The sequence below is a fragment of the Mus musculus genome, chromosome 6 (assembly GCF_000001635.26).
Source record: "Mus musculus strain C57BL/6J chromosome 6, GRCm38.p6 C57BL/6J".
NCBI lineage: Eukaryota > Metazoa > Chordata > Mammalia > Rodentia > Muridae > Mus > Mus musculus.
In genome coordinates, this window is record NC_000072.6 from 38,156,576 (window position 1) to 38,168,865 (window position 12,290).

The 12,290-nt window shown below is 47.0% G+C and overlaps 1 protein-coding gene across 1 annotated transcript in view; it reads right to left on the reverse strand.

Moving 5' to 3' along the window:
* Positions 1 to 12,290, reverse strand: part of D630045J12Rik (RIKEN cDNA D630045J12 gene) — a 130,966-nt gene that overhangs the window by 33,402 nt on the left and 85,274 nt on the right. The window contains exons 10-11 of the mRNA NM_194061.3: positions 11,516 to 11,700; positions 1,473 to 1,669 (exon numbers count right to left, since the gene is read on the reverse strand). Coding sequence (NP_918950.2) covers positions 1,473 to 1,669; positions 11,516 to 11,700 — 382 coding nt within the window. The remainder of the gene's footprint in view (positions 1 to 1,472; positions 1,670 to 11,515; positions 11,701 to 12,290) is intronic.

Sequence of the window (12,290 nt, forward strand, 5' to 3'; positions counted from 1 at the left end):
ATAACCGTATCCACCTGGAAGACCCTTGTGACGAGGGAGCCGACTGTCATTTGCCATGAGGCTGCTGGGGAAAAAGCATTTCTTTGAAAACTTTTACAAACACGTTAAATCATCTTTTCTGATTTGCTGCTTCTGGGCCTGGGAAATAATTAAGCCAAGAGCATCTCCCTGCAGAATTCAATTTCTTCCCTAAGGACCAAGCACCAACATCCCTCACATTCTTCAAATAAGCCAGGTCCCCAAGGCAGAAGTGACCTCACAGGTTTGGATGCTGAACACTGGTACGGACACAGGCTTCTTCACTCCCAGCAGCCAATCAAAAGCCAGAGTTGGGAATCTTGAGGGGAGGTGGTCAGAGAGACCCTCAGAGGCCGAAACTATGAATGGAAGCCAACTCACACGGCCTGATCCTGGCTTTGTCTTCTTCAGGTTAGTTCCCACAGGCAGAGGGCAACAAGTGCCTTCCTGGCAGTTTGAAAAATTAATGCACATTTCTCCACAAGCTCTGTTTTCTGGACAGGAGGGACTGGAGGGAGACTGGGAAAGGACAAGGAGGGGCGGGTGAGAGCCTGTGATGTGCTAACGAAGGTCACAAGCTGGGAAGAAGCAAAGAAAAATGGAGGGCTTGATAAAGATCACCTGCAGACAAAGCAGGAGGTCACAGCCAGCTACCAGTGGATGGATCACAAGCACACGAGGCGTGCTGACTGACTGTGTGCCATGGGCCGTGTACTTTAACTGGTTTTTGGGTTTTCTTTTTTTTAGATATTTATTTTATTTATATGAGTACACTGTAGCTGTCTCCAGACACAGCAGAAGAAGGCATCGGATCTCATTACGGATGGTTGTGAGCCACCATATGGTTGCTGGGACTTGACCTCTAGAAGAACAATTCGTGCTCTTAGCTTTTGAGCCATCTCTCCAGCCCTTAAGGTTTTTTTTTTTTTTTGGTTGTTTTTTTTTTTTTTTTTCCCCCAATCCGTCTATTTATTCCAGAGAGAAGTGTGCGACAACACCTGTGCAGAAGTCAGAGGACAACTCTCCTTCCACCATGTGGGTTCCAGGGATCGAATCCAGGCCATCACACTTGACAGCAAGCACCTTTACCTGCTGAGCCATCTTGCTGGCCCCTGCTGTTCCCTTTTCATTCATTTTTTTCTTGTATCACCTTCACAAAGCTTAGGACAGTCACCACAGGAAACACTTCTAGCTGTCTGATTCACAATCCAACCTGGGAGCAACCCAACACAAATAAGCACTGGGCGGGAAGATGTCACACAGCCGGATCCAGAGGCCCAGCAGAAGGAACAGAAAATGCTTCAGGGTTTATGTGTAGAACTGGAGAAGTCAACCGGCCCCCAGGCTGCCGGCCCAAGGCAATACTCATCACTTGTGTTTCTGATATCAGAATAAGCCACGAAAGCGGAAACAGAGTCTGCAGCAGAGAACAGTCTAGAAAGCGCAGTACTAACCTCCCTCTGAGCCGTATGTTCTTGGAAGGGAGCTTTGACTTGGGGCTCGGCACATCTCCGTTTTCTGAGGGTGTGGTGTGGTCCTTCACAGGGCCTGGCAGTGGCGCTGGCTCATGAATAATCAGGATGTCGTCTTTATTGTGCTGGCCCAGATGCTGCTTAGCAAAATCGAAGCCCTTCACGCTGGGGATCTGCAGCTAAAACACACGGGGTGGTTAGCGTGAAACACAATGGGTGGTTAGAGTAAAACACACGGGGTGGTTAGCGTGAAACACAATGGATGGTTAACGTGAAACACAATGGGTGGTTAGCGTGAAACACACGGGGTGGTTAGAGTAATACACACGGGGTGGTTAGCGTGAAACACAATGGGTGGTTAGAGTAAAACACACGGGGTGGATAGCGTGAGGTCCAAGGGCAGCAAGAGACTGAGGGCTGACCAGAGGCCCGTGACCCCTGACCCAAGGCTGCCAGCAAAGCCACCAACCCAGTTCAACAAACATCTCTGTAACAGATCGGGTGCCAGGTTCTGTTTATACTTAGAATTCATCACAGATGCTTATGAAAGATTAAACAAGAACTTGAGGATTAAATGTCAAGACCACAATACAAAACCATTCCAACAGATCACCTGCTCCACTGTCACAGACCTGTGTGTGAGGCATTCTCTATAGGGAAAGGGGCTTCAGAGACTTGGCTGTAGATCAAATTGTGAGATGAACGGAGACTACCAGAGGCTGAGAAGAGATTACAGTAGCTGCGCTCATGGGGCAGAATGCAGTGGGGAGGCGGAGAGAGGAGCCAGGCTGCACACAGAGCATTCGGAACGGCGGCTTTTAAAGTCAGCCTCTGGACAACCAGCCTCTATTTCTAAAGAGGCAGATTTCTAAAATCTGAGCAGACTCGAAGACCCAGCGACACCACGTGCGTGAAATCAAGACAGTCTGCCCACAGACTAGCAGAGAGAGAGAGACAGAGAGAGAGACAGAGAGAGACAGAGAGAGAGACAGAGAGAGAAAGAGAGACAGAGAGATCGCAACAAAGAGAAAGAGAGACAGACAGACAGCCAGAGAGACAGACACACAGAGAGATAGAGAAACAGAGAGAGAAGAAAGGTTGGCTCTCCCTCTCGAAATCAGTGGAAGGGAAAAGCCCGGCAGACAGAAGAATCCAAAGTTGAACAGGTAATGAATGGCCTGGAAGCCTGGTCCTCAACAAGGCAGTGACATTAAGGGTGGGTCTTTAAAGGAGCAAAGGAGATAAAACAGCAGACTTCCTTTTCAACATGGTTAGTTTGAAAGACAGAGGAGATGTTCAGTCTGAGAGGCGATGCTGGCGGCTGCCTGTCCAGTGACATGCAAGCATGAGTGTAGAGTCTTTGTTAAGAGAACATCTAGCAAGTTGGAACTGGGGAGAAGCAAAGGAAGCATGAAAGAAAACAGGAGACTTCAAAGGAACAGGCCCATTGGAGAGCTCAGCGGACCAGCAACCAACGGATAAAGCATTCCTAGAAAGGCCCACAGCCAAACGTCTTCAGAAGCACCCTGTACTCGCTGCTAGACACAGGCGTTCTCTCTGAGGACACCAAGGCACCCAACACCACACCCAGAATCAGAGCTTGGGGGCTGCACCTCCTCTAGACTGTAGCTTCTGAGCCTCTGAGGGAGGTCATGCACAGCACTGAGATGCACAGTACCATGTCTGGTGACATCATTTTAATGACACTGCAAGGACCAAGGGTGAGTATTAACAGTTTCCTCAAATCCAGCCTGCACAGTATAGGAGAATGGAAGTGCATTAAAAAAAAAAGCAGCTCCGAGGGGCTGTAGAGGTGGCTCAGTGGTTAAGAGCACACTGCTTTTCCAGGGAACCCCAGGTTTGCTTCCCAGCACCCACATGGTGGCTCACAACTGCCTGTTGATTCCAGTTCTAGGGGTCAACTCTTCTGACTTTTGTGGGCTCCAGGAACATGTGGTACACACGCAAACATGCAAGCAAATCACTTAGGCACATAAAAATTAAAAATTAATTAACTTAGAAAAAGATGAAGTTGCCCAGATGGGTCTGCTCATTGGGAATGCTGCTTGACTTTATCAGAGTCCTAAGGAATGCTTTCACACAATATACTATGTATAGGAGCAAAGGTGATGTCATAATGCATTACTTTACGGCTCAAAAGTGATGCTGTTGGCTTAGCCTTGTGACCTAATACTCTTAATGTTAAACATCCAAATGGGCAGGGAAAAGGCAGTCTGCGATAATGACTTCTGCCAGCAGAGGGAGACAAATGGTACTGTAAGGATAGTTTACAAAGAGTTGCTTGGAAACAAAAGGCAGACCAGCTGGCAACCATATTCTCTAATTAATGAGCTTCCTTTACTAGAGCAGGCCGCTGTTCCATGCATTTCTGGACTCAGCAGCACCTCATGGGAAATGACAAACCCAAAACCAACTGCCTTCCCCCAAATGGTCTACTTGGTCTCCTTGCAGGTGGACAAACATTTCCTAGTAGCAGAGGATCCCCCTCCCCAGACTCTTTTAAAAGTCTTGTTGCCCCTTACTGAAGAGAATCCCAGCTCTTATGAACACAGTAGCTTCTTGGAGTGCTCTGTATAGAGAATAGAAACCTCCAGACACCAAATACCAAGGACTCACCGGGCTTAGTGGGTCCCTTTTGTCGAAGCACAATAAGGCTGAAGATGGCTTCCTCCTTCCCTATCTTAACTGTATTTCCTGTGTGTGTGTGTGTGTGTGTGTGTGTCTGTGTCTGTGTCTGTGTGTTCAAATGTGAGTGCAGATTCCCACAGAAGCCAAAAAGGGTCTATGTATGCTTTGTATGTATGTATGTAAGTGTGTGTGTGTGTGTGTGTGTGTGTGTGTATGTATGTATAAGAAAAATTTTTTTATCTACATCAAAAAAACAACCCAAAGTTTTAACTTCAAATCAAAAAAGCAATAATAGAGCCAAGATGTCAGGCATCTTTGTTTTCTTGAACTCTTATTCGTTTCTGCAGGAAACTTCCATTAGGTTCCTTTAGTTACTGGACACCCGGGTTGTGTTCCAGTCACCTGACCCCATGCTGACCCCTTCCTCAATGAGTGTCCCCAGGAGCGGCCTCTGCTCATTGGCATGTTGTCCCTCTGTTCATAGCAGATTAGCTCTAGAATAACACATTTGGACTTAAGCATGAATAATGTACTTGAGGGGCCAGAAAGATGGTTCAGAGGTCAAGGTCACTGGTTGCTTTTGCAGAAGACCTGGGTTCAATTCCCAGCACCTACACAGTGGTTTACAACCATCTGTACCACCAATTCCAGGGGATCTAAGCCCCTCTTCTGGGCTCCAAGGGATCCTCCATGCATGTGGTACACATACACACACTTAGGCACACCACATACATACATAAAATAATCAATACATTCTTAAAACAACACACTTAACAGCAATCAGCAATATGCCCTTCATAAGGCCACACTTGCTACCCCAATATTTTTTCCTTGTTTTTTAAATTATTTATTATTATATGTAAATACGCTGTAGCTGTCTTTAGACACCCTAGAAGAGGGAGTCAGACCTCATTATGGATGGTTGTGAGCTACCATATGGTGGCTGGGAATTGAACTCAGGACCTTCAGAAGAGCAGTCAGTGCTCTTAACCGCTGAGCCATCTCTCCAGCCCCCCTTGTTTGTTTTAAGTTACCATAATGATTCAGCTGAGCTCTTAAAGGCAAAGCATCTATGTATGTATGTAAGTGTGTGTGTGTGTGTATGTATGTGTGTATGTATGTATGTGTGTATGTATGTATAAGAAAAATTAGGTAACTCTTGAACCAAAAAAACAAAGCAAACAAAAACAAAAAAACTCAAACTACTTTAACTATTAGGATGGGTTCCTGTCTATCAGACTTATATACATTGTTCTAACTTAGGAAATATGTAATTATAAATATTATTTTCATCTTGAAATTATAAATCTACCCATCCACATAATTCTCAAGTGTCTGTCCAGCCTTTTTAAGATGGCTAGAAGATTGACAATTTGACACCAATTACTCCCAACTAATGAGGAAAATCCCCAAATGAGCAATTTCCAATTTTATACATATGTTTCCCTCTGAGCTACATAGTCTCTTAGCTTCTTCATACATAAAGTGCCTCCACCTGAGAAGTAGCAGACAACTGTGGCCATCTGAGCAGCTCGGCCTTTGGCTAAGAAACTGTGGGGAGCTTGTCTACATATTCCCATAGGAAAGACAGCACTTGTCTTAAAGAACGAGGTACGAACGAGCGTAGTTACCCATGACAGGGCTTGCTTTAGTCAAATTGCAGGAGTGACAGCCCATCCCTCTAAGCAAAGGCTTCTGAAAGAATAATGTCGAAACAGACACACAGCGCTGGCCCCTGCAGGACCCTCCACATAGGCCACGACCAAGCAGTGACTGCCTCCCCTTAGAGAATGGCAGGGCTCGGGTCAGACACAAACATGGCCACATGCAAAAATGCTTTATTAATGCCAAGGCTATGCAAATGAGATTGGTGGCCCTCTCACTGCTACTGGTTGATGAAATAAATCCCAAGTAATGAATATAAATAGTGGATCCTTCAGGACATCAGCTACAGCTATGTACGGAAGTTTAAATAAAGTATTTTGTGAATAGCAACGTGACACACAGTAGACCCTCCACAAACAGCTAAAGCCTGAGTGAAATACAGGATGGCCCAGTGACACACCAAGCTTACCAGGGTGATAAACCAAGACTCACCCCCAAGACACAAGTCCTGTGGCCCACTGCCGATTTCAGCTCACATCCTTAAACATCCTCATGAGAGCCCAGCTCACAGGCTGGGGAAGTCACCACCTTCAACCACCATAAAAACAGGGCAACTCATCTGTGCTTAAACACAACACAAAAGCCATCTACACAGAGAAGATCAATAAAGCAGTGCCCCGCCCCCGACGGGGAGTTCACGGCTCTTAACATACCCCGAACGTCGCTTTCTGAAGCACTAGGAGCTAGTTTTTCGGTTCCTTAAAAATAAAATCTTGACTAAAGCCAGGCTGGCACTGTATCCCCATCCTCCACGTGAAAATGGGCTTTAATCAGTTTCTCATAGGAGAGAGATCATGGTGAATTTGAGTCTTTAATATTCAAATTACAGCAGTTATTTCTGAAGAAAGATGGTCCTTTTGTTCTTTCTTTTTCTCAACCTATCATCCCAGGGACAATCAAGTTGTCTGGGCCCCATGGGAACGCACTGCTGACAAGTCAGGGAGGTGTAGGCGAGCAGGTCAGCCAAGTAACAAGAGAGAGACGTGATGAATTCTCAAACATGTGAGCCATAAATATAACAAGACCCAGATGGAACAAAACGCAGCAGTGAAGCCCCAAGTGCCCAGGCCTGTCTGATCCCCAAGGACAGGGCAGTTAAGATGGCCATAGAAACCATACAGCAAACCCCAAAAGAGTCTGACCCAAAGAACCCATGCTGGTGTGGGGAGTGCCGTTGTAGAATTTTATTACTTGACTGATAACAATTGGTGAAAAATCTCCACAGCCATCAGGTTGTCTCCATTTAAAGAGTGAAGACAAGGCAGAGTTATAGCCACCTGTTTGTCCTCCCTGTGGCCACCAGGACCCCGTGGTCTCTGAGGTGGGAGAACACTCCAAGGTTCTGGTACCCAGCGGCCACCCTGAATCATGGGTAGCAGCCGGGGTGACTGAGACATGAGTGCTAAGAATGCAGAAGGTTTCAGCAGAGTCTAGAGCTAGGAGGAGCACTGCATTTCCCCTAAGCCACCACCCACAGAGCCTTCCCGAGTGACCACTGCAAGCGGACAGCTGTCCAGCCTGCTCCTCTCGTCAGACCCTGCCATGGCTGCCTGTGTCCCAGCTCCAATCTCACATGCATCTACAAGCCTCTTAAGAGCGTCCTCTGTTATATGGTTTAGGCTATGCTCTTCCTTACAAGCTTGCTCCAACTCCACTTAGTTCCTTACAACCCAGTCAGGGTTTCTATTCCTGCACAAACATCATGACCAAAAAGCAAGTTGGGGAGGAAAGGGTTTATTCAGCTTACACTTCCACATTGCTGTTCATCACCAAGGGAAGTCTGGACTGGAACTCAAGCAGGTCAGGAAGCAGGAGCTGATGCAGAAGCCATGGAGGGATGTTCATTACTGGCTTGCTTCCCCTGGCTTGCTCAGCCTGCTCTCTTATAGAACCCAAGACTACCAGCCCAGGGATGGCACCACCCACAATGGGCCCTCCCTCCTTGATCACTAATTGAGAAAATGTCCCACAGCTGGATCCCATGGAGGCATTTCCTCAAGGGAGGCTCCTTTCTCTGTGATAACTCCAGCTTGTATAAAGTTGACACTCAAAACCAGTCAGTACACATCCCTTCCGAAGTTGTGGTGGTTTACGTAAGAATGGCCCCCTATATCAGTTCATATATGTGAATGCTTGGTCACCAGGGACTCTTTGAAAGGATTACAAGGATTGGGAGGTGTGGCCTTGTTGGAAGAGTGTGTCACTGTGGGGGAGCTTTGAGATTTCAAAAGCCCATAGCATGCCCAGTCTCTGTGCTGCCTGTGGATTCGGATGTAGAGCTCTCAGCTGCTTCTCTAGCACCATGTCTGCCTGTCTGTTACCGTTCTCCTCACCATGATGATAACGGACTAACCTCTGAAACTGTAAGTGAGGCCCCAGTTAAATGCCTTCTTTTGTACCAGCTTCCTTGGTCATGGTGTCACTTTTCACAAGAGAACTGGTGACTAAGATAGAGGTCCATACTGTCTCTTCCAGCCAAGCGTCGCCTCCTCTCAGAAGGCAGCAGTCACACACACACACACACACACACACACACACACACACACTCTGCCTGCAGCTGCCACAGCCCACATACAATATGCCTGTACTACTCGAGGTCAATGGGGGGGCGGGGAGAGACTTTTTTCTCTGAAACTATCACCCCACAAGACTGAGAATGCCTGCTGTCTGTTTTTGTAATTTAGTCTGGCCTGCGCATTTAGGAGTCTGGACAATGGATGAACATGACATGGGCAACTCCTTCTGGCTGTACACAGTGCCAACCTTAGTAGCAACTGAGGGTGTGAACCACCCAGGGGCTACAATTCCATGCTAATAACTGGTATAGGCCATCCCGATCATCAGAGAAACACATTCCCACGGGGCTGGCAGCATCCAGCCATTTATGGTGAGAAGGATCCATAGTACCAAATGATAGCTTTGGATAGAGATTAAAGCAAAAACAAATAAAGGAGAGATACTTAGAGTTTCCCCCCTTTATTACTGGAAATAAGAAAAGGCCCTGCCTGGAAACCTAAAACAGACTGGCCTCTCCCTCTTATCATATTTCAAAAAATCATGGACCCCCAGACAATCTGAAGCAGTCTCTTCGTTACAAGGGAAGGGGTGGTAAGCGCAGGTCAGTAGATTTATTTTTTCCAGATGTTTGTAACTCTGAGATTTGCTGGAGGATTTCACAGAGTAACCCGGGGCAGCATCAGGGGTGGGCTGAGCAGGATAGGGAGAGAAAGCCACAGGAGCAGAGAGGTGAACCCTAGAGTCACAGGAGGACAGCACCTCGCTGATTACCTCAGGGGGCAGCGACAGACCTGTCACCACAGCTGTGTAGCCTCAGAAGAGAGTGGAGAGGTTTGTTTTAAACCAAGAGAAGGTCGCCATCTTCCTACTGCAGACCCATGTACAGAGTGTCTGCACAGAGAGCAGCAAATAAGACACGGTCTCGCCTCCTGACGGTGTGAGCAGGCAGCCTTCTCCTTGGGGTTCTGCCATGCGGATCTTTGCTGCAACAAGGCTGTGTGCACACAGAGACCCTGCAGCCCCTGGAGAAGAAGAAGAGCAGCTCCACAGGCTACAAGTTCTATTTGGAACCATCCATTTGATTTATAGCAACATCTGCCACATGGAACTAGCCCAGAAGTGAGAGGAGAGAGCTTGGGGATAGCCTGTCTTCACTTCAGGAGATGCTGACCTCTGATAGTTTATGATGGGCAAGGCTGCCACAAGGCGTATGTATCCCAGAAACAGAGCACAGAAAAGGCCTAAGCACACAGGGTTCAGTCCCCTGTATCCTGTTCAGTCCTCTTTCTCCAGAACAAAACAATTCCCTCCCTATCGTTGACCCGATTTCATGCTGTGAATCACTGAGCACCAAGACAGGCTGCACCTTCCTCACATCAATTGTTACTGTAACAATACCAACTCTAGATGCTCGCAGACTGTGGAAATAAGAAACGGGAAAGAGAGTCTGTGTGTAAAATACTGCTCATATGTTTGATAGCCACAAGCTTGTAAAATAATTAAGATTTTGCATAGGATTAATTCATAAGGGAACAAAATACTCTTTACTACTTTTTCACTTCGTAGGCTGTGGTCTGTAATATTTATGGTATTTGTTTTCTTTTTCCATTTTGATGGGTTATGTGTGTGGTGTATGGTGGATGCATGCTCACATGTATGTGAGTTGATATGTGCTGGTTCCCCTTGAGCCCAGAGAGTGAAGATTCAGATTCCTGTAGTCTAACTGGCCATCTTGTCCCAGAGATCCTGTTTTGACCTCAGGTGCTCTGGGATTAGCCAGGATTCCCCAGTTCTTATGTGGGCACAGGGGGATCTGAACTCTGATCCTTGCACTTGCATGGCAAGTTCTTAGTCACTGAGCAATCTCCACAGCCTGTTTTGTTTAGTTTTGTTTCATTTTGTTTTTGGAAACAGCATCTCACTATATTGTCCCTGCTGGCTTTGAGCCTGATCTTCCTGCTTTTACCTCCCAAGTGCTGGGATTGCAAGCACCTCTGTGCCTGGCTAAGAGAGATTTTCTTTGAAAGACCATCTGAATAAAATCAGGTTACCATGGCAATCTTTGATTTCTTGCTCTTCTGTCATTTGCTTGATCTTATCACTTTCAGAATAGAGCAAGCCTTCCAAGTAGGAAAGATCTGCACAGTAGGCGCATGCTAACAATATAGCAGAACGGACTAAACAGGCTGGCTGGCATGCATGCTGAACAAGGTCTACAGCTAGAGACTGTCTCTGGAATGCAGGCCAGGTTTCTGCTCACACCAGGTCACCTGAGAGATGCTGACCCCAAGTCAATTTCTTCAATATGGAACCTCACATGACAAAACACTCCTAAGTAAAAGGATCACTGTTCTACAAAACATAATGCTTTGGAGAGACAGATGAAAAATGGGGAGCACGAAACAAAACAAACAAACAAACAAATAGGAAGTCCAGCAGTAGCATGGGAAACATGGACAGACACTGAGAAAAAAACCTGGAGGATTTGGGGCTGAGATTTCTTTGATCTTATCTAAAGAAAATCAAATCTGGAACTCAGGTGACACATAAGCAGTGTTGTCCATTTTAAGAAAAGCATTCAGAGCGCTACAGTAGACAATGGCTCCCTAGAACTGTGAAGAACTGGAGTACGCTGGAAGATTGGGGTCCATTCATAATCCTGATGTTTAAATGTTTAAAACATGAGTGACCAAATTTTAATAATTAAATGGGGACTAGAGAGAGATGGCTCCGTGGTTACTTCCTGATGGTTCAGAGCACTCACACTGGGTAGCTTGCCACCACGTCTACCTTCAGGTATGCACGCAGATGTACAAGCACGCGCCCGCGCGCGCGCGCGCACACACACACACACACACACACATCTGTGCCTGAGGAGAGGATCTGAGGGAACCTGCACAGCCAGTGCTCTCTGGAAACAGCCAGCGTGAACAGATGACAACTCTTCCGCCGAGCTCTCAACAATAAACTGACTGGTCCCCAAGCTCACTCTGTAAAGAGCTTTTACAGGTCTTGTTCCTGGGATGTTTTACTAACACAGAGAACTAAAGCTACAGTAAACACACATGAGGACAGAGGATGCTGCCGAAAGACCAGAGAGTTCTTTCAATGGTCCTCCCCTGTCTTTCAGCATCCGAGCCTGGTCTTGTGTCTGCCCCGTAAGGACGCTCTTGTGGACACGGGTGCGAGCTTACCTTCTGCCGCTGCTGTATGTTGGCCACCGTGTCTGGCTGGAAGTCTAGCTTGTCCGTGCGGCACAACTTCCAGTAGAGGATAACAACAATTACGGTGACCACCAGCACGGGAATGACCACGCCAACCACGACCCAGAGGTTGTTGCTCTGTGACTCTGGGGATGGCCTCTTCACCCTGTCCACAGCTGCAGATGAGCAGACGGGAGAAAGTCTCTCAGCAACACGATCTTCATTCACGTGCAGGACAGAATGTGACCTCCCTCAGAGACCCAGGGGCTCCCCATACAGCTCAAGACAGGAAAGCAACCAGGCACATTTGAATGCCACACGAGGAACATACCAGGGATCACACGGACACATATGTGTTTCAGGGCAAAAGCTTGGCTGATTCCAGTCTCCTGGTTTAAAATTCCCACTCCATAACATCTCATAAAGTGACTGCTCTGTACGTCCTCACCCAAAATGGTTCTCTTCAAATGTGAGAAGAGAAGCTATGCCTTTAAGACCCAGCTGTGAACATCATACTCAAAGGGGGAGGAATCACCTCGCAGGTTTCTGGAAAGACCATGAGCTGGAACCTGGTGGTCTGGGAAGGAGGCTCTTCCCTCCTCCCTCTCTCTACACACTTATAAATGTTTACTGACGGTGCCAGACACCATTCTAAGGGCATGGTATGCTGCCGAACAAGCAGACAAAACCCCTCAAGGTGCACCGGTTCTAGTGGTGGGAGGAAAAACTACCACGAGCTAAATCCCCAAATAATGATATCTGCTGT